The 22,695-nt window shown below is 40.6% G+C and overlaps 1 protein-coding gene across 1 annotated transcript in view; it reads left to right on the top strand.

Moving 5' to 3' along the window:
* The first annotated feature begins 4,057 nt into the window (after nucleotides 1–4,057).
* Nucleotides 4,058–22,695, top strand: part of LOC140465562 (all-trans-retinol 13,14-reductase-like) — a 42,712-nt gene continuing 24,074 nt past the window's right edge. The window contains exons 1-3 of the mRNA XM_072561103.1: nucleotides 4,058–4,214; nucleotides 9,641–9,823; nucleotides 16,861–17,102. Coding sequence (XP_072417204.1) covers nucleotides 4,058–4,214; nucleotides 9,641–9,823; nucleotides 16,861–17,102 — 582 coding nt within the window. The remainder of the gene's footprint in view (nucleotides 4,215–9,640; nucleotides 9,824–16,860; nucleotides 17,103–22,695) is intronic.

Genomic DNA, 22,695 nt, shown 5'->3' with positions numbered 1-22,695 from the left:
CTAAAAAGCATTGGTTGAGTCCAGAACCTGGGTAACTTGAGCTGTGTTTCTTCCTGTCCCATTGAAGATAGTGCCATTAACCAGCCGTGATCAAACAATCTCTGAGCCATTTACAACAATGCACCAGGATAACTTGGAAACCATCATACAGAAAATGAATGGGTAATTAAACTCACTTCATCTGAGAAACAAACACCTAATATTTACCGAAACTCTGTCATAATCAGTCCATTTACCCCCTCAAACAGATCATCTTCATTTTAAATAATTGCAGGGAAATCATCATTATTTGTTCATAAGAGGTTGGTAAGATATAGGAAAATGACAAGGCCATTGCCCCCCCCCCCCTCCCCCAGTCTGATTTATCACTTAACACAGTTATGACTGAACAGCTACCTCAATTCTACCTCTTATACTATCTCCATAACTTTTACTAACATAGTGCCCAAAAATCTCAGTCTTGAATATATCCAAGGACGAAAGATCACAGCTGCTGGTATACAGAATTTCCAGGATTCACAGTCTTTCAAATGAAGAAATTTCTCCTCTTCTCAGTCCTAAACAGCCAACCTCTTTCCCTGAGCCACTATGTTTTGTTGATCCTGGTTCATGTTGAACTCAGAGAATGATTCTGTAATCCAATGTAGTAGTGGGAAGCAGAACACATGAAGCACACTGACAATGTACATTCTGTTTCTATGAATTAGTTCAACACTTTAATGTTAAAATTGATTTATCATGGCTCTTTGAATAGATTTAAAAATAGAAGCATGATTGCCAAGCATTTTAGTTTTGGCATAAATAATGGCAGATTATTTGACGCAATAACATAATGACACAATAATAAACACACCCAATACACAAACAAGTAAAAGGAAAATCCTGGATATTGAGCAATAGTTGCTGCCATAAAATCTTTCTTAGTATTAGCACAGGCAAAAATCACCCAAATTTCGACTACACCCTGCCCTTACTTTCATCAGGTGTAGTCTATTAATCCAATAATGCGATGTCTGGCACAATTGATGAAATGATTGTTCAATAATGTTAATGTGTTACCTTTCTGTATGGAAAATTAAACAGGTTTAATTACAATGCTATTAGGCAGGAACTGTGGAGCATAAGCTGGGAACAGATATTCTCAGGGAAATGCATAACAGAAACGTGGAAGTTGTTTCAGGAGCACTTGCTGCAAGCGCTGGGTAGGTTTGTCCCACTGAGGCAAGGAAGGGATGGTCGGGTGAAGGAACCTTGGGTGACAGGAAATGTGGAACATCTAGTCAAGAGGAAGAAGGAAGCTTACTTAAGGTTGACGATGCAAGGATTAGACAAGCGTCTACAGATTTACCATGCGGCCAGGAAGGAACTGAAGAATGGACTGAGGAGAGCTAGAAGGCAGCATGAAAAACCTTGGCTGGTAGGATTAGGGAAACCCCTAGGGCATTCAACACTTGCGTGAGGAACAAGAGGATGGCCAGAGTGAGGGTAGGCCCAATCTGGGATAGTGGAGGAAACTTGTGCCTGGAGTGGGAGTAGGTCTGGAATATCCTTAATGAATATTTTGCTTCAGTATTCACTACTGAGAGGGACCTTGTCATTTGTGAGCACAGTGTGAAACAGTCTGATATGCTTGAACAGGTTGATTTTAAAAGGTGGATGCGCTGGAAAGTTTGAAAAATATTGGGGCTGGATAGGTCCCTGGGCCAGACGGTTTATACCCAAGGTTCATATGGGAAGTGAGGGAAGAGATTGATGTGCCTTTGGCGATGATCTTTGCAGCCTCACAGTCCATTGGAGTTGTACTAGATGATTGTAGAGTTCCAAATGTTATTCCCTTTTTCAAGAAAGGGACGAGGGATAACTCTGGGAATTACAAACCAGTCAGTCTTACATCAGTCGTGGGTAAATTATTGGAGAGAATTCTGAGAGGCAGGATTTATGATTGCTTGGAAAAGCACAGTTTGATTAGAGATAGTCAGCGTGGCTTTATGAGGGGCAGGTCATGCCTCACAATCTTTATTGAACTCTTTGAGGATGTGACAAAACACATTGATGAAGGTAGAGTAGTAGATGTGGTGTGAATGGATGTTAGTAAGGCGTTTGATAAGATTTCCCATGGTAGGCTCATTCAGAAAGTGAGGAGGCATGGGAAACAGGGAAATCTAGCTGTCTGGATACAGAATTGGCTTGCCCATTGAAGACAGAGAGTGGAAGTAGATGGAAAGTATTCAGCCTGCAGCTCGGTGACCAGTGGTGTTCTGCAGGGATCTGTTCTGGGACCTCTGCTCTTTGTAAGTTTTATAAATTACTTGGATGAGGAAGTGGAAGTGTGGACTAGTAAGTTTGCTGTTGACATGAAGGTTGGTGGAGTTGTGGATAGTATAGAGGGCTGTTGTAGGTTGCAACAGGATGTTGACAGGATGCAGAGCTGAGCTGATAAAGTGGCAGATGGAGTTCAAAATGGAAAAGTGTGAAGTGATTCACTTTGGAAGATCAAATTTGAATGCAGAATACAGGGTTACAGGCAAGATTCTTGGCAGTGTGGAGGAACAGATGGATCTTGGGGTCCATGTCCATAGATCCCTCAAAGTTGCCATCCAAGATGCGAGGGTTGTTAAGAAGATGCATGGTGTGTTGGCTTTCATGAGCAGGGGGATTTAGTTTAAGAGCTGTGAGGTTATGCTGCAGCTCTATAGAGCCCTAGTTAGATCACATTTGGAATATTGTGTCCACTTCTGGTCACCTCATTATAGGAAAAATGTGAAAGCTTTAGAGAGGGTGCAGAGGAGATTTACCAGGATGTTGTCTGAAATGGAGGGCATGTATTATGAAGAAAGGTGAAGAGAGCTAGGGCTTTTCTCATTGGAGTGAAGAAGGATGAGAGGTGACTTGACAGAGCTGTACAAGATGTTGAGAGGCATAGACAGAGTGAATAGTCAGACTCTTTTTTCCCAGGGCAGAAATGGCTATCAGAAGGGGGCATAATTTTAAAGTGATTGGTGGAAGGTTTAGGGATATGTCAGAGGTTGGTCCTTTACATAGAGAGAGGTGGGCGTGTGGAATGCACTGCCAGCAGTGGTAGTAGAATCAGATACATTAGGGGCATTTAAGCGACTTATGGATAGGCAAATGAAGGGTATGTAGGTTAGTTTGATCTTAGAGTAGGACAAAAGGTCAGTACAACATCAAGGGCCAAAGGGCCTGTACTTTACTGGATTGTTCTATGCTCGATTCAGTTCCCATTCCCTGGTCACCCTGCAGCCAAGTCTCCATAATCCAAATTATATCATACCAGTTTACATCTATCTGCGGAATTATTTCATCCACTATATTCCAAATGTTCTGAACATTTCTTCAATGCACTTTTCCCCTACAATATATAGATCCCTAAATGTGGTTAACCATTGGTTGATATGGTGGCTTAGTGGTTAGTAAAGTTACCTCATAGTGCCAGGGACCCGGGCTTGATTCTAGCCTCAGACAAATGTCTGAATGGAGTTTGCACTTTCTCCACTGTCTAATTGAGTTTCTTCCAGGTATTCTGGTTTCCTCGCAATCCAAAGATATGTAGGTTACATGAATTGGCCGTGCTAAACTGCCCATACTGTTCAGGGATGTGTAGGTTAGGTGCATTAGTCAGGGGTAGATATAGGTTAGAAGAATGGGTCTGGGTGGGTTACTCTTCAGAGGGTCTGTGTGGACTTGTTGGACCAAATGGCCTGTTTCCACACTGTCGGAGCTCCTGAATAAAGAATTGGCAGCATTGAGACCTGGTATATTAGAATTGTTGATGATAATGTTATTGATTTTGTCAACAAAACACTAGTTGTTTTCAAGTCATGCTTTGATATTATAGCCTTTGGCAGGGAAGGAATGACATTAAAATGATCTAAAAAGATTTCTTTGTTTTAAATTTTATTTACAGATTGCAAAAAAGATGTGCATGAGATTCTGCTTTCACTCTCTGTCCTTATCTCCCTCCAGCTGACCCTTGCTCATTATCTATGTTTGACTTTGACTCTTTGCTGCTTTGCTGTCAACTTTTAGTTCAATCAGCATGTTGCTGTTTCTGTTTCTCATGTTTCTTTTACTTCTAGTTATTTCAGTCTATTTGTTTCTCACTACAAGTGCAAATCCTTTTGCTGTTGATGTCAGAAAACCCCCTCAACCTTTGGTAGTGGACAGAGCTGCCAGGAACAAAATCCTTAAGCAAGGTACGTCATTTAACTTTGATTAGTATCTTCCATATCCACAAGAGCATGTAGGTTCGCGACACAGAGTACAGAGCCTGAACAAAAATAATGTTGTGTTATAATTGTGGCCAAACTAAGACAGTATAACCTTTAAGAACATTAGGTAATTGATGGCTAAAACTATTTGGCTGATTGATTTGTTTCTCAATAGTTTTATTAACTTTGACTGATAAATATATGGAATACAAAGCTGGCTGTAACACACTAACAAGCATAGACAGAACTTAACTACTTTTAATTCTCATTGACAAATATAGGTCACAATAATGTGAGAAGTGGTCATTACATTTTTGTTTCAGCTGTCTTTATGCTTCAATTGTGACATGCATTGCCTGCTGCAGAACTGAGTCTAACTCCTTCTGAAACCGGGGAGTCCAGGGTTTGGGATTGGGATTGAGGTCTCAGACCTAATTCATTGATGGAATGTCTTTGGTGAGGCCAGCCCATCCCTAATTGCCCAGAGGGCGGCTAAGAGTCGACCACATTACTGTGGATCTGCAGTCACATGGAAGCTAGACTATTTAAGGGCAAAAGATTCCTTCCTTAAAGGACATAAGTAAACAAGATGGGTTTTCTCTTGACAATCAACAGTGGTTTCACAATCATCATTAAACATTTATCCAAGATTTCTTCTAATTGAATTACAAATTCCACTACGTGCCATGGCAGGATTTGAACCTGGGTCTCCAGGACATTACCTGAGACTCTTTTTAATTTCAATTTAGAACCCCTACTGTGTGGAAACAGGCCATTCGGCTCAACAAGTCCACACTAACCCTCCGAAGAGCAACCCACCCAGACCAATTCCCCTACCGTATTACTCCACATTTACCCCTGATTAATGCACCTAACCTATACTTCCCTGAACACTATGGGCAATTTAGCATGGCCAATTCACCTAACTTCTACATCTTTGGATTGTGGGAGGAAACCCACACAGACACAGGGAGAATGTGCAAACTCCACACAGACAGTCGCCCTAGGTGGCAATTGAACCTGGGTCCCTGGCGCTGTGAGGCAGCAGTGCTAACCACTGAGTCAACTTGCCGCCCATGAATGGAAGGAATGCTACCACACTAACATTTAAGTAAACTTGCAATCGTTCTTTTGCCTTTGACGATATATGCAACTGTCAGTAACGTAAGGCAAGGCAGCAGTAAAAGTTGGAGACGTGTCTCTGTTAGTTAGTGATGAAATTAGTAAAATGAATAGAGATGACCTAAGTTCCACTATCTGCCATGGCAGGATTTGAACCTGGGTCTCCAGGACCTTATCTAAGTCTCTAGGTTAATAATACCACTAGGCTGCAACCTCCCTGATTAGGGGCCATGGTTAGAATGAACAATTCTGAGAAGAGAGAAAATGGGTCAACCTGGTGTTGAAAACTGTCAAGTGTGGTCTCGATGGAAAGGCTGATATATCTACAGTGCCCACTAACTGAAGGATGTACAAAGCTAGATAAGGAGGCTCATTTAATGAAGAATTAAGAGGATTAGGAATTATGTGCAAGGTCTCCGTAATCTCTTTTCCATTATAGCCCAGTATAGCGTGCTCCAATCTCTTAGTCTAATTCTCCCACTTGACAAGCTCCAAAAATGACTGGAGGATGGCCCGACGGGTCAGGACCTCAGCAATGGCACTTCATCCAGAGGGATTGATATGTCCAAACCAGGTTGTAGCTGTTTATTTTAATTTCTGTTTGCCAAAATATGGCCTGGGGGTGTGTACCAAGAGGAAATGATAATTAACTGTGGACATGTCACATTCTCAGGAAGAATGTGACATCCTGACTTCATGCATCCCATCTTGCAGAGACTCCCACGGTCTGCCGTGGTCTGTGTTTAATTTTCTGTGTTTCCACTGCAGGATTATCCCGGCCTCTCTCTTTGCAGTTACAATTCTATGAAATCAAGTCACTGTGAAGTTTCTCTGTGGATTGAAAGATACCTGTTCCTTCTTGCACTGACTCTCAGTATATTTGCTGAGTGCTCCTTTCTGCCTTACCTCTGTGAATGTTTTCACTTCTGCTTTAGTTTTCGTAATGTGACTGATAGATTTCTACCTGTTCCTAACTGTGTACTCTGCCTTGAGCCTTTTCCCCACAATTTCTTCAACTTCTGAGCTGTTTTAGCCATTCTTCAGATCAGTGCTTAGGTCTCCCTCCAGGTCTATTGCTAGCCACACCCTGTCACTGCTGAGTTTCACTTTCCCCATCTCTGGGATGGCTATGTGATTTATTGCCCCCATGTTTCACTTGGGTCTTTTTCCAATAGTTCTGTGGATCCAGTTATCATTGCCACTGTGTAGCAATCTGAGAGCTACACTCCTGTGAGTGCACAATGACAGGCTAGATTGTACATTACTCAATACAGAGGGGTTCTGCAGACCAAGCATCCACTTCTATGAAGTCACTATATGGCATAGCTCAGTAGCTATACCCTGAATGAAAATGGAATCACTACAGTGTGGAAAAGAGCCATTCAGCCCATCATGTCTGCACTCACCCCCCAGAGAGCATCCCACCCAGACCCAACCCCCTACACCCGAAACCCCACATTTACTATGGATAACCCACCAAGTTGCACATCCCTGGCCACCAAGGGGCAATTTAGCATGGCCAATCTATCTAACCTGCACACCTTTGGAGGTTGGGAAGAAACCAGAGGAGGAAACCCATACAGACACAGGGAGAACATTGTAAATTCCACTCAGGCATTCACCCACTGTTGGAATACAAATCCAGGTCCCTGGCACTGTAAGGCAGCAGAGAAACCATTGAGCCACCATGTCACCCTAGAAACTAGGTACCAGGTCCGGATGAAGGGCTTTTGTCCAAAATGTTGATTTTCCTCGGATGCTGCCTTACCTGCTGTGCATTTCCAGCACCACTCTAATCTAGACTCTGATTTCCAGCATCTGCAGTCCTCACTTTTGCCTGCCTGACAGGTTCTAGGACTTTTAAAACAGGCTTCCTGCCCACCGTTAATATAATTAACACTACTTTGCAGTTTTGAAATCAGACAAAGGTTAATGTTTATCTTTAGATTTTCGAATTTGACCTGCAGTAAAATTTGCATACTGCACTCTCTCATCTCAAGTAGGAAACCCATTATAACAAATCCATAATTAAAATCATGTTTCCTGATCCAGTCCATTTTACCTATAAGATCATTCTGATTTATGTTAAAAATTCCATATGGCATTTATAAATTATTGAATTACAAAAGGAACTATGTCCCAATTTTCTCTCTTTATTTCCTGAAGATTTCCTATTGCTGCATAGCAGCAAGTCCAGAGCTATGTATTTCTAGTTTGGATTGAAAGAGGTGGTGAATTGCTCTCAATCATGTTCCTCAATTCACGGACCCTAAGAGGGTTCAATTAGATTCTGAGACCAATTGGAATTGTGACTGAGTGATACTGTTATGAACGAGAAATCTATCAGTCTGAACCAATGTTCCAGTATTGAGTTCAATTATTAAACTCCAATTATTTTGTAGTATTGTAGAGGTTAATTTTCTTTGTAATTCTTTAATCTTCAGATTTTTTCCCTTGAAATGTGACTATTACTGCCAGCATTGACTGTCCATCCCTAACTGCCCTGGAGAAAGAGCTGGTGAGTCTGTGGAAAGCTGCCAGTTCAATGAAGTGCTCCAGGGGCAATTAATTAATAATGTCGGAATTGAATAAGGCAGCGGCATATTTGTACTGTCATTGCGTTAGTAATCCAGAGATGCAGTCTAATGCCCTGGGCACAAAGAACTGCGAATGCTGGAAATCTGCAGCAAAAACAGAAGTTGCTGGAGAAACTCAGCAGGTCTGGCAGAATCTGAGGAGAGAGAGAGCAGAGTTAACATCTTGTGTCCAGTGACCTTTCTTCAGAAATAGGATAGGATCTGTATATAAATGCTGAAGGAGGGATGTATAAAGTTGGGAAGGAGTGAGCCCAGGTGGAGACGGAGCCCAGAGAGAGTCAAAGACAGGCAGACAAAGGGGTAGATAATGATAAATCAGGGAGGAAGAGAAGCTGACAATGGAGACCATAAGTAGGTGAAAATGAGTTGGCTGTGCTGAAAGCATCCCATGTCATGACAGGGCCAGTGGTTGTGTATGGGGGGGTAGGGTTTGGGGTTGGGTAAATGACAATGTATTGGGCATGGGAGTTCAAATCCCACCGAGGCAAATGGTGAAATTTGCACTCAATACAAGTCTGGAATTAAAAAGCCAGCCTGATGGAGATAACTGTTGATAGCCATTAAAAACCCATCCGATTCACTAATGGTCTGTAGGGTGGAAAATCTGTCAACCTAATCTGGTCTGGCCTACAGTAATTGTGGTCAACTCTTAACTATACTCTGTGCAATGAGGAATGGGCAATTAACACTTACACAACCAACAACACCAGCATCCCAAGAACAAATTTAAAGATGCATAAACTACTATAGGACTGTCTTTAAAATTCAATTTTTAAAATATAAATCACATTGGAACATTCCCATCCTTCCTTTGTTCAATACATATGTGACTCCAGGCCCACAGCAAAGTGATCACCGTCTGTTATGGTTCAGATAATATTCAGATATATCAGGAAAGTCCTGCTACAGGAAAGTCCAACACTGTGGCTAGACCTACATTAGTTGGACTGCAGCTATTCAATAAAGTAACTCACCATCACCTTCCCAGGGAACTTTGGACGAGCGGGAAATGCTGGTCTTGCCAGCAATGGTTCACGTCTCAGGAAAAAAATCTAAAACCTGAAGGAACTAAAAAGAAATAAATGTCCACAATCCAAAAGAAAATCTGGAGTTCAGAAGCGCAGATTGATTTTCAAAGGAGACTTTGGATATGACATTGTCACCCATTGAACTATTGGACAAACCTGCATACACTTGTTATTAATTGGCAAAGATATCAAAACTTTTAAGGTCTTCTCAGTATCATTAAGGAAATTCTTAGTGCTGAATTGTTCGTGAAAGAAGATCTCCTGAAGGTAAAGTTGATATATGATACTGAAAGATCAGCAAGCTTCAAACATATTATAAATTACTTTGTGTTTAATTAAAAACCAATTTGCTGGGGTCCTGCTGAGCAACTCAAAGCCATATATCCCCTGGCTGTGACAGAGTTCATGCTAAGTATATCTAATATTCATCTAATCCGTTTTTTGCGACTGCATCTGAATTAAATGCATCTGTTTATTCAGCAGTATGCTGCCACTGGAAAATTCCATTAAATGGTTAGAAATGGCATCTCTCAACTTTTCAGAAATTAGAAATCTTCAGGAAGAGTCTGTACATTTGCAACAGAGGCTGTTTTAATCCAATATAAAATGTGTGCAGCAAATGTTGTCACAAGTACTACAGCAGTACCTTTGTCTGTCATTCCAGGTTTTTCCACAGGCAAAGTGCCCGATCATCTTGATGCCATTGTGATTGGCAGTGGAATTGGAGGACTGACAGTGGCTGCAGTTCTGGCCAAAGCAGGCAAGCGTGTTCTAGTGTTGGAGCAACATGACCAGGCTGGAGGCTGTTGTCATACCTTCAGTGAAAAAGGATTTGAGTTTGATGTTGGTAAGACATTTCTAAAATATTTGTATTCTCTGAATCCTATGTGGTACAGTCCCAGAGGGCCACTCTCACATAAGAGAGAGAGAGACAACTGTTGGTGGTTTAACCTGACCTTTTACCATGCCCCAGGTAAAGGTCAATGTTAAGAAGGCAAGGCCTTCAGAGTGATCTCAACCAGTGCTATTGGTGTTACCCAGCCACGCAACCAACTGAGCGGACTGACCTCCTATCTCTGGTAACTTCATGATCTTTCATTATAATCATGGAATTAGATGAGTTACTAATATCCTGAGCTAATTCCTTATGAAAATAGTTTAGACACACTACCTCTTGACCTCCATCCATTGTTATCTTGTTTCATTCGGTTAAAGTCAAAAATCTCATGACACCGGGTTATAGTCCAAAAGATTTATTTGAAACCACAAGTTTTCAGAGCATGAGGAAGGAGGTGGATCTCTGAAAGCTTGTGGTTTCAAATGAATCAGTTGGACTATAACCTGGTGTCATGTGATTTTTGGCTTTGTCCACCCCAGTCCAAAAACATCACGGCCATATCATTTACTTGAAGATTAACCTCTGTCCTTTCAATGAATCAGTTATCTTCCTTGATCTGATTATGAAGCTTATTCCTATTGTGTGAAACAGCAATGACTTACGATAAGTTCTTATAATGCACTAAAGCATTCCACAGGCTTCACAATGAAAGGAGCAGACAAGAAGTAACAATAGAAGGGAAAGAAAAGATTGCGGACATCATTGAGAAGGTTGCTGCTGAGGCCATTTTTATAGGATGGGCAAGTGGTTCAGTAAAATGTTCAGAAGGGCACTGTCATGATACCATGGCTTTAAGAAGTGAATTGTATATTGTGTTTGCTTGGTTTGGAAGCAACGTTATAAGATCGAACTGTCTATTTGAAACTAATAAGGTCAACAGATTGTGAGGCTTTGTTTTCTTTTTAAGGAGTTAGAACAATAGAAGCAGCATGAATAGAGTCAGAGAATCATAGAGATGTACAATACAGAAAGAGACCCTTCGGTCCAAATCGTCCATGCCGACCAGATATCCTAAATCTGGCCTCGTCCCATTGCCAGCATTTGACCTAGATCTAGAGAGATATGCCCATCCAGATGCCTTTTAAATGTTGTAATTGCACCAGCCTCCACCACTTCCTTTGGCAGCTCATTCCATACATGCACCACCCTCTGTGTGAAAAAGTTGCTTCTTAGGTCACTTTTAAATCTTTTCCCTCTCACTTAAACCTATGCCCTCTAGTTTTGGACTCCCCTACCCTCCAAAAAAAACCTTGGCTATATACCTTATCCTTGCCCCTCAAGATTTTATAAACCTTTACAAGGTCACCCCTCAGCCTCCGGCCCTCAAGGAAAATCAGCCCCAGCCTATTCAGCCTCTCCCTATAGCTTAAACACTCCAGCCCTGACAACATCCTTGGAAATCTTTTCTGCACCCTTTTAAGTTGAACAACATCCTCCCTAAAGCAGGGAGAGCAGAATTAATTGAGGAGCGCAAAAATGACCTAACTAATTTCCTATATAGTTGTAACATGACATTCCCAAATGGTAATGTCAAGCTCTCCCAGAGGCAGGATTTTTAATTTCAGTTTTTCAGTAGCAGTTGCAGGGGTCTTGAAGCTGGATTTGGAAGCTGCAGTATATCTCTTCCTGCTACTCTCTCTCTCTCTCTCTCTCTCGCTCCAAGAGTTCTGTCTTGATGTTTTTTCCTCCTGGACTTGAGAATTGCCGACAAGACTATTTAGTTTACTGAATTTGCCTTTGCCAAGGGTGTGTTTATGAGATGTTACTACATTGAAACAGTTAATTAGTAATAGTTAATATGCCTACTTTTTAACATCATTTTGACAGTTAAGCCAATTCTTTTCTTTTTGATCTTAATCTTGTCTATATTTTAACTGTAGTATAAAAATAAATTATGTTTTGCTTAACAATGAGTAGTTTGACCAATCGAATTGCATCTGGAACATGACACCTCACATTTAACTTTAAATTAAGAAAAAAGATAGGGTCTAGACTATCTCCTGGATATATCTGGAGGGTGTTTGGTCTGGTCCATAGCAGTAGGATCAAGGCAACTGAAGTCTCTACCTCTAAAATACAAAGATATGGATGTACAGAAGAACAGGCTCCAAGAACAACAGACCTGGAGAGTGAGGCTGGAGGTGGCTGCAGTAATAGAAATATTCAGGATCATTAAGGGATTTGTAAACCAGAATAAATAATTTGAAATCAGAGTATCACAGGACAGAAGCACACGTCAAGGATGCAGATAGCAAGGGCTTGTGTAGGACTGGCAGTGAAAGTACTGAAGACCTTGAGATAAAGATTTGTATATCAGTTCATAGTGATAGATGGTGTCTGTGAATGGACGAACAAAATAACCAAGGAGGAACCAAATGGCATTTGGACTTCAGGACAGCTGGCCCATCCTCCTGAAGGCTTGCATCTATTTTATATCTTTTCTTCTTTCTGAAGTAGCAAATTTTGTTTGTGATTGTGGCAAGTGAGGTAGTTCAAAGAGATTTCTTCCAATTTCTTCCACAATAGGCCACCCTATGAAACTTCTGTCCAACACTCTAGTACATCCAGGAAACCTTAGAATATCCTCTGAAGATTGTTAAATCTTTAGGGTTCTAGTTTTGCACGCAGTAATTTGCTGATTTTAGTAGTTCGAATCAGCCCCAGATCCAATGTGAAATGAAGACAGCAGCAACCAAGTGTTTCGGGGCAGAGGAATCTCTGCATTTATTTCCAGTGCAAAAAGTAAGTATAACACAAGAAATAAAGGTGAATGTAATAAAAAATGAAATTAACACAATCAATTATACAGAGATCAGTAATACTATTACATATACTATTTACTATAAAACACTATTAGAAATTAAAACAATGGTTTAATCACAGAAACTTTAATCAGGCTTCCTACCTTTGGGGTCCCATGCACTGTCACCATCCCCCTTCCACTCCTTGCTGGCGAGGTTGGAGACTCTGGGTTCTTGGGTGTTTAAGCTCACCATGGAGGAAAACGCAACTTTGAAGTATTGCTGGCTGTTCCTGCTTGCTATACCCAGGACCTGGATGAGGACTTCGGGCTGAAAGGCCTTCAGTCAGGGTTGAGTCCACTGATGCGATGGGATAGGTAGTGGATCTGTCGGGTGAGTTCTTGGTTTTCCTTATTTTCTGCTGGTTTTGCGGCCCAATTTTTACCTCGGGATGTGTCTGAGGCTTGAGGTGTCGGTCGGGTCAGTGGTTTTTGGAGTTTGTTGTTTCTTAGCTGGTCGTGATCCTTTGCCGTGGGTTCCCTGGTTCACAATAGGCCTGTGTCAGTCACCCAGATCTCCCTTCTGGAGATAGCTCTGGGAAATAGCTATTGGTGTCAGCTGTTGGAATTCTTCTCCTGGCGATAGTTCTTTGGAACGCTCCTCCAGAAAAAGCTCTTGGGATCTCTCCTGGGGATTGCCCTCGGGATAGCTGCATGGGATCTCTCCTGGGGGGATTGCTGCCTCAGGTAAGACCGGGGCCTGCAATTACACTGATTATAGGCCTCTTACCTTCGCGCCAAATCTATGCTTGCCATTGTGTTACTGGTGCTCTTTTTGAAGTCAATTGGTTTCCTGATCGTAAAGCATATGTACAAATGGATTTTTATTGAAGATGTACATTTGGTATCTCTGTAAGCCCCATACCTGTTGTGTCAGTCACTCACTGTCACCATCTGTTTTCAATGAGACCTTAAAGGAGATTTTGTCCTTAACAAAAAGAGATGTAGTCAGGCTGCTCAAGTCTAAGCTGCTGATAAAGCTGCCTTTCCAAATGAAATTCTGCTCACTATTTACAACTGTAAACTTATCCTGAGGCTGTACATAGACTCTCTCCAGAGTCTGCTGTCATCTCTTGCATTAGTACTGCAGTACTGTTTACCCAGCTGAGTATTAACCCTGTACTCTAAATGGCCTGCTCGCAGACAGAGTGATGCTTTCAGTCCTAATGTCAGTAAAGGATCTCAATGTCCAAGTAGCAATCATATACAATGAAGAATATTATCTTACACCTCATTTATGGTCAATTGTTTAAATATTGCCTGTCTTGACAAATTGTGAAGGAAGATATTTATATGCCTTTATAGAAACCTAGAGACAACGCTTTACTTTCTGAGGAAAGTTATTGTGAACAAAACATCCACAAATTGAGCATTTTCCTGACATAACACTGGTTGGATGATTACCATAGCAAATCTAGCCCCACTGTCCTGTATATTTTCTCAATTTTAAGTCAGCACTGCCAATAAAGGCCTTCTCTTGGCTGAGGAAACTCTCTCTATTCAAATGATCAATGTACTGAAGCAGCATGGGAATAAACAATTTAATCATTTATTATTTGCAGCTAGAATACATATCTTCAAGCCATTTAAAAACCAAAATGAACAAAAAACCTAATCGAATGAGATTGTGCCAAATCCTTATCCTATATGTCTATCTCTATAACAATGGGGTGTCACGGGTTTTGGGGTTTTTTAACAAAGATGATCAAAATTCTGAAGGCTTTCAAGATTTTGATGGAATAAATAAGAAGCATTCTTTCTAATGTCAGTCAAAACTGGAACACAAAGATTTGGGAAAAGAGCCAGAAGTGAGATAGAAGGTAAAAGCAGGGGCAGGAGGAGGTCATTCAGCTCATTGAGACTGCTTCACACCCAGCATGGTTATAGCTGTTATAGACCAGGCTAGAACCCTCAGATAGCCTAGACCTTAAGTTTAATATTGTTTAAAATATAAGTGTAAGGCTCCTGTGTTCCAGATATGATCCAATTAGTCTACCACTAAGCTTTAACCAAAATACACTTTATTCCTGCAACACAGTTAAAACAGAGCAAAAAGGAGAATCGGCATAACTGTATTCTATTGAAATACTGAACAAGATTGTGTATTTTTAGCCGTTAATCAACAACTGTTCGAATATAGGCAGCATCCCATAAACATATCTTTGGCAACGGCAGTTCCACTGCTATGCCTGAAAATAATCTGGTGACCCTTTGGGTAATGATTGTAACAAGGTCAGCCAGGTGGATCGCATAGAATATGAACTCCCTGATTGTACCTGGTCCAATCAGGGATCCCTGACTGACAGATAAAAACAGGAGTGTCAGACATCTTGTTCACGCTGACAGCTGGCTCTCAGGGAGCTGGATCAGTGTCAAGGACTCTGCACATGTAAATAAAGGCTGACTTCGTGATGGGATACCAGTCTCTGTGGAGTTATTTCACTTCGCTTCAATCTTTCTACAGCTAGTACATCTTTCCATAGTTAAGGAGACAAAAGTTGTACACTGTAATCTAGGTATGGTCTCACCAAGCCATGTTCAGCTGCAGGAGGATATCCTTGCTTCTGTACTCCAACTCTCTTTCATTGAAGGCCAACATACTATTTGCCTTCCTGTTTGATACTCATATATGTTTACTTTCAGTGATTGGGACACCCAGACACCTTTCTTCCTCAACATTTCCCAATCTATCACCATTTAAATAATACTCTGCCGTTCTGTTTCTCCTACCAACATTGATAACTTCGTGCTTATCCATGTTACACTGCCCCTGTAATGCATTTGTCTACTCATTCAACTTGCCTAAATCACCTTGAAATCTCTTCACTTCCTCCTCACCACTCTCAATCTGATCTAGGTTTGTGCCATCAGCAAAGTTGGAAATATTATATTGGATTCCCTCATCCAAGTTGTTGATTTACATTGTGATTAGCTGACGCCACTGTCCTATCTCATTATTTTTTCTTCTGAGTGGACTATGGCACGTGCATAGCAAGGAATTCTAGACCTACATGTGATTCATGTCAACACAGCAATCATCACGCATGGATTAATCTACCACAGTATTATTGCACTGTGGTTTTCCCATTCTAAATGTAGATTAACATCATCCCTAAGTAATGGATCATCCCTGCAGCCTGCATCTGTAATTTTCTGTTTAATGCCATCTACTATTCATCAGCGGCAGTATAGACAACTCGCCCAAATGCTTTCTGCCTTTGTTCATTCTTAATTCCATCCAAGCTGAATTTTCATCTAGATTTTCTGAGCCAATGTCTTTCCTCATGACTTCACTCATTTCCCACTTTACAAATAATACTATCCCACCTCCTTTTCATTTTTGTCAATCCTTCCTTTGTATTGAATAGCCTTGTAAGTTCACTTTCCAAACTTGGTCACCTTGTAGCCATGTTTCCATAATCATTATGATATTGTACCCATTCATAACTATTTGCAGTGACATTTCCTTAATCTATTGCAAATGCTCCAAACATTCAGATATATTAGCTTAATGTTTCTTTTAAGATTTTTTGTCTGTCATCAGCTCACCCATGTTTCACCTGCCTTCTAAATTTACTTTCTACTTTTCATATTCGTTTGACTCTTATTTCTCCACTCAGGTTCCCAGCCCCTGCCTTTCTTGCTTCAAACCTCCAGCACTCTCAAATAGCCCTGCAAGAATATTTATTCTGGAAGATGAGGACTGTTTTTGAATGTAGAGAAGCACATAGAATACAAGACAAGGAGGTGATGTTAAACTTGTATAAGACTCTCATTAGAACTTAGCTGGAATATTGTGTACAGTTGTGGATGGCACCTTATGGGATGAATGTGAACACATTGGAGAGACTACAAAAGCAATTTACAATAATAATTCTAAGAACAATAAAGTTCAGATTTGAGAATAGATTAAGGAAGTTGAGACAGTTCTCCTTGGACAGAAGGATGCTAACAAAATATTTGATAGAGGTTTTCAAAGTCATGAGTGGGTTGGATGGATTATATCGGGGGAAAGTGTTTCCATTGGTAAAAGGGACAAAAACAAGATGGTTGGACGAGCATTGTAATTTTCAAATTCTGTCGACGGCTGTTCCAAGCCTTAGTGCATCCAAAGATTCAAACTCTCTGACCTTTATGGTAAATATCAGATGTCATTTCTATTGATGCAAATCTCTTGTGTTTCCAGGTATTCATTATGTAGGGCAAATGCATGAATGTGGACTCCTGAGAGTAATTATGGACCAAATCACTGAAGGACAATTGGAATGGATTCAAATGGACAATCAATATGATACTATCATCCTGGGTAAAAATGAGAACGTTCGTAAGTACGAGCTCCACAGAGGGAAACAAGAGTTTATTGATGCGTTAAAGAGGCAGTTTCCTCAGGAGGAACAAGCGATAGACCAATTTATGAAACTTGTGAAGGTAATGTTGTGACATATTCATTAATTTTGTATCACTAAAACATTGAAGATAAAACCATAGGAAATGGGTACAGGAGTGGGCTATTGAGCCCCTCAATCCTGCTCCACCATTCAATAGGATCATGGGTGATCTGACATTCCTTGCATCCACATTCCTATATTAGCAATTTGTGAGAAGATTTGTAGCTCAGGTTGGTGATAAATATGTAATTTAGCTCACTGAGCTGGAAGATTTGTTTTCAGACATTTCAACACTATACTAGGTAACATCATCAGTGAGAGTCTGGTGGTATAAATAGTGAAGCGGAATCTACCACCAGTGCTTCACTGGAGACTCTCACTGATGATGTCACCTTGTATGGTGACAAAACGTCTGGAAACAAATCTTCCAGCTCAGCGAGCTAACTTAAGTAATTACTTTCCTGTATTTTCCTCATCACCCTTGACCAACCGATGAACAATCTCTCTACCTGATCCTTAAATATACAGACATTGCCCTTAAGAGCACTGAGATTTAATTAATATGAAAATATACAGCCTAGTCAGAGTTTTTATTTACACATTTCTGGACTGTTTCTCTCACGCAAAGTTTATTTAATCATGTCAACGTCATTGATTTTTCGGTGATAACACATATCGTATGTATAATTCATTTAAGCTTAAGTTATTGGAGTCTGGGAAAGTTCAGTTGAAAAGATGCTAGAACTTAATTCTTTAAATAACTTTAAAAATAAATTATCTGAAGATAAGAAACTTAAATGGTAATGGACAAAAATGTAGGAAAATTGGTCTAAGCATGACTAGTCTTTCAAAAGGCCGGCACAGGTACATTTGATGAAGTGGCATCCTCTGCACTGGAGGATTCTGTGATTCTGAGTGGATTTAATTTACAGCACATCCCAAAGTAATCTTATTTCCCTAGGGATTGAATATTAGCATAATATTGACCTTAGAATTAGTATATTATCTATTTCTCGTTCATGTAATCTAAACAAAAACACAAAATCTAAATAATGCAAATATTTACTGCATATTTTGTTACTTGTATTCTATTCTAAGATTATTTTGTCTCAAATACAGTTAGCAAAAAAGCAAAATATTCTGAGCCTGACCTAGTGTCTTCCCTCAGGTAGCCCATCAATGCCATCTGGTGGCCACTTACTGTGCTTCAGAGTTTTCTGAACTGAAAAGTTGGAGCATTTTTTTGAATAGTTCAGAATATGAGATTAAATTTAAAATGCAAATGAAATGAAATGACTAAATGCATAAGTATTAACATACCAAAATTGTTTGACAGAATATTACCATTTAAGCTACTTCAAAATATTTGTACTGTTTGTAGCATACAGAATTTTATACATCAATAAACTCCTTAAACATCATGATGCAGGTGAGAAAATAAAATTGAGTGTTCCTTGAAATTAAAATGAAGGGAAGACCTGCTATCTGAATTCATGTTGCTGTAATTCACAATTTGGTGCCCAACACTGACTTTTGATGAATGTCATCAAAGGCTATTTGGGAGTATGCAAAACTGAGATTTATCTCTTTGCATTTTAGTATGGTTTACAGCAAGCTTAGGCTCTTTGCATTCTAAGTGAAATACATGGGCTTGTCTGTGTGTTTTGAGTTTACCATTACCTTTTAAAACTGCAATACGTAGGTGAAAGGAAGTTACCCAGACTTCCCAGGAAACTAGGCAGAATGCTTGGGGGAGAACCTTCCAGAGTCTGATGTTAATTTTCGAGTCTGTGATGAGAAGTTGTTTAGGAGAGAAACCTGTATCAAACAACGAGAAAACTTGTGCTAAGCAGCATTCCTAAGAAAATAAGTTTAAAGTAATGAAATTATTTTAGAATAAGTCATTATTTTTCCCAGACTGAAGCGTTGGGATGCTGGAGTGGTAGAAAAGAAATGAAGATAAATGTTTGATTTCTTAAAACAAAATACAGGTTTTGACGCTCCATCAAGAGTAATATAGCAATGGGTGGAAGAAAGCTAAGTCTGGAGCATAATAATAATAACTAAAAAAAGAGTTGCCTACAGTTCCTGCAGATGAAATGTAATTTTAATTTCTTCAAGTATTAAAATTTGGGAATGAGCTGAACTGAACCTTCCAAGAGATACCAAATGCTCTCAGAATTTTGGTTTGCAGGAACAAAGGGGCCTGGATGGGTATGTGCACTGATCATTGAAAATGTTAGGACAATTAGAGAGCAGTAAATGAAGCATCCACAGTGAAATAATTCCAAAAGCCAGTATCTGGCACCAAGTCACCCTTTATTTACACGTGGAGAGTTCTGGGCACTGATCCATATCCCTTAGAGGCAGCTTGCAGAGTGAACAGAACCTCTGACATGCTATTTATATCTGTCAGCCAGGGCTCCCTGATTCAACCAGATTAACAGCCCAATCTGGGATCTCATATTCTATGAGGCCCACCTGGCAGACCACATTACAATTATCGCACACGGTTTTATGAATAGGGACGTTGAGTATAAGACTAAAGAGATGATACTAAATTTGTGTAAGTCACTTGTTGAAACCTCAGCTAGGCAATTCCATACAGTTTTGAGTATTACATTCTCGGAAGAATGCAATAGAGAGAGTGCAGAAACAGTTTGCAAGAATGGTTCCAGGGATGAGGAACTTCCATTATAAAGATAGATTGAAGAAGTTGGGACTGTTGTCCTTGGAGGGAAGATGACAAAGACGGAGTTCTGATTGAGGTTTACAAAATCATGATCATGTTGGACAAATTAGATAAGAAGAAACCATGTCCACTCATAAAAAGAACAAAAACAAAAGAACACAGATTTAGGGTGATGTGCTAAAGAAGCAAGGATGAAGTGAGGAAAAGCTTTTTCAGTTAACAATTAGTTAGGGTGTGGAATGCATTGTCTGAAAGTATGGTGGAGTAGACAAGCAGTAGGCTGGAAGCCAGGTAGCATTGGGAGGTGGAGAAGTCAAAGGTTCAGGTATAACCCTTCTTCAGGACTCAGGTTTAGTTGAAGCATTCAAGCAGCCACTGAATTATTATTTGGGTAGAAATAATATGCAAGGGTGTGGGCAAGAAACAAGATATTGGCCCTCGGTAATCATACTCATTTAACAGCCAGTACAGGCACAATGGGCCAAATGGCCTCCACTGCCTCATAATTCATCTGCACTTCTGCAGCACTGTTTGTAACTTGTACCATTCTCCCTCCACTCTGTCTGTTGGTCCCCGTTAGGACATTATACATTTTGATCAGATCTCCTCTCAACCTTCTAAACTCTAATGAATACAGGCCCATACACTTCCGTTGCTTCAGCCCATTCCCAGGATGGCAATGCATTGGTTCTTGCACCAGCTTCTCAACTAGGACCAGCTGGTGGCACTGCCATAGGCAATGTCACATCCTGAAGGGCTGGAGCTTCTGCAGTCAAAAAAAAATCATTGATTGCTTGATTTATCCGAGGTTCATCGAAGCAGCCTTCCACCTCCCTCTCCATTACCACTGAGAAATATCCTCCTGACAAGACCATAGTAGACAATCAGATACCTACAGTTAAAAACTGGGTTTGCAAAGGGTGATTCTTAGTTCCCAACACCGATCAAAATGCATTTCCACTGAAGTGTAATCAACCAGCTTGTTACTTCGCTTCATTTACTTCGTATTAAGTTCAAGACTAAAACATGACTCAGCTCAGTGGTTGTGAAGGTTGTAGGGCCTGTTATTGGCATTGGAGGGTGAGATGAGACGAGTCATTTCATTCATTAGTTTCTTTCACAGGATTGTGAAGTCTGGCATCATTGCTCGGCTTGTTCTCTCTCCTGATCCTCAGTTGCCTAGTAGTCCCTTTTAACCTACTCTTCCACATCTTCTCAGCAAGATGGGGAGGTGACAGCCTAGTGGTATTATTGCTGGACTATTAATCTAGAGACTGAGGAAATGTTCTGGAGACCTGGGTCCAAATCCTGATGTGGCAGGTGGGAGAATTTGAATCCACTAAAAACCAGAATTTTTTAAAAAGTTCTAGTGTGAAAACTGACCTGATATCCTATAGGGAGGGAATCTATCATTTTCACATGGACTGGCCTACATGTGACACCAGACCAACTCAATGTGGTTGAGTCTCAACTGCCCTCTGATTAATGAATACTGGCCTAGCCAACAATGCCCTCATCTTGTGAATGAATAAAGTAGTGTCTCCAAGTTCAAGTTGTTGAGGATGTATCACACTAAGTTGAGTTTAGAGGTCCTTTTGGGGTTACTTAAAGCATCTGACCTCCAGACATTGGAATCTTTACTTTGGAATGATAATGGCTTGCTCTCGCAGAGCTCTGGTTTCTAGTATGTTTGACGTGATTAGTTTTCTGACACAATCCACTAGCCAGGAGGCAGGGGAGAGTTCTTGCCCCCACATGGCCAACCTTTCTTCTGACGAGGTATGCAGTCGATTCTCAACTGCCCTCATATTTCATAGAACAACAAGGAAGTTCTCCATTGTATCCTCACCAATATTTATCTCTCAACTAACATCCCTGAAAAGCAAATAATCTGGTCAAGGCCACATTGCTGATTTGTGAGCATTTCTGAAGCTTGGAGCCAAGAATTATTAAGTGAAGTAAGGAAAAGGTGAAATGTTGTTTCCACATTTCGAATTGAATCATTGAAGGACCTTTATTTGTGTCTTTTAAATAACACTCCCTTCAGGTAATCACCTGGGACAACCAAAGATGATCCAAGCCAATACAGTGAGGCTCTGGGGGAAGATGCTATTTCTTTTATTTGAAGTATTCATTCATAGAAAATGGGCTGGACCAACATTTTATTGTCCACCTCCAATTATCCTTCAGAAGGTGGGGGTGAGCTGTCTTCCTGAACCACTGCAGTCCATTTAGTGTAGATAGACCCACAAAGCTGTGAGGAAGAGAACTCCAGCATTTTAACCCAGTGACATTGAAGGAACAGTGCTATACTGCAGCTGGTGGTGTTCTGATATACCTGCTGCCCTTGTCTTTCTAGATGTTAGGGGTCATGGGTTTGGAATGTCTGTCTCAGGAACCAAGGTGAATTTCTACAATACATCTTGTAGATGGCACACACTGCTGCTACTGTGCATTGGAGGTGGAGGGTGTGAATGTTTGGAATGTGGTGCAAATCAAGTGGGTACTTTGTCTTGGACGATGTCAAGCTTTATGCCACTTGTCTGGATATTGACCAGGCCTTTCTGCATTTGGACATGGTCTGTTTCAGTATCTGAGGAGTCACAAATCAAGCTGAACATTGTGCAATTATCAGTGAACATCTGTATTTCTGAACTTATGATGGAGGGAAGGTCATTGATAAAGCAGTTGAAGATGGCTGGGCCTTGGACACTACACTGAGGAACTCCTGCAGAGATTTATTGTAGTTGGGAGGTCGAACGCTGCTCATTACTACAAACATTATCCTTTGTACAAGTGGAGAGTTTTCCCTGTGATCCCCATTGAGTCAGGTTTGCTAGGGCCCCTCAATGCAGCATTGGGTCAAGTGTGACTTTGATATCAAGGATAGTCACTCTCACCTCACCTCTGGAACCAAAGCTGGGAAGAGATCAAAAGCTGT

The sequence above is a fragment of the Chiloscyllium punctatum genome, chromosome 42, assembly GCF_047496795.1.
Source record: "Chiloscyllium punctatum isolate Juve2018m chromosome 42, sChiPun1.3, whole genome shotgun sequence".
Lineage (NCBI taxonomy): Eukaryota > Metazoa > Chordata > Chondrichthyes > Orectolobiformes > Hemiscylliidae > Chiloscyllium > Chiloscyllium punctatum.
The sequence above is the reverse complement of the archived record's forward strand: the minus strand, read 5'-3'. Positions and strand labels throughout refer to the sequence as shown.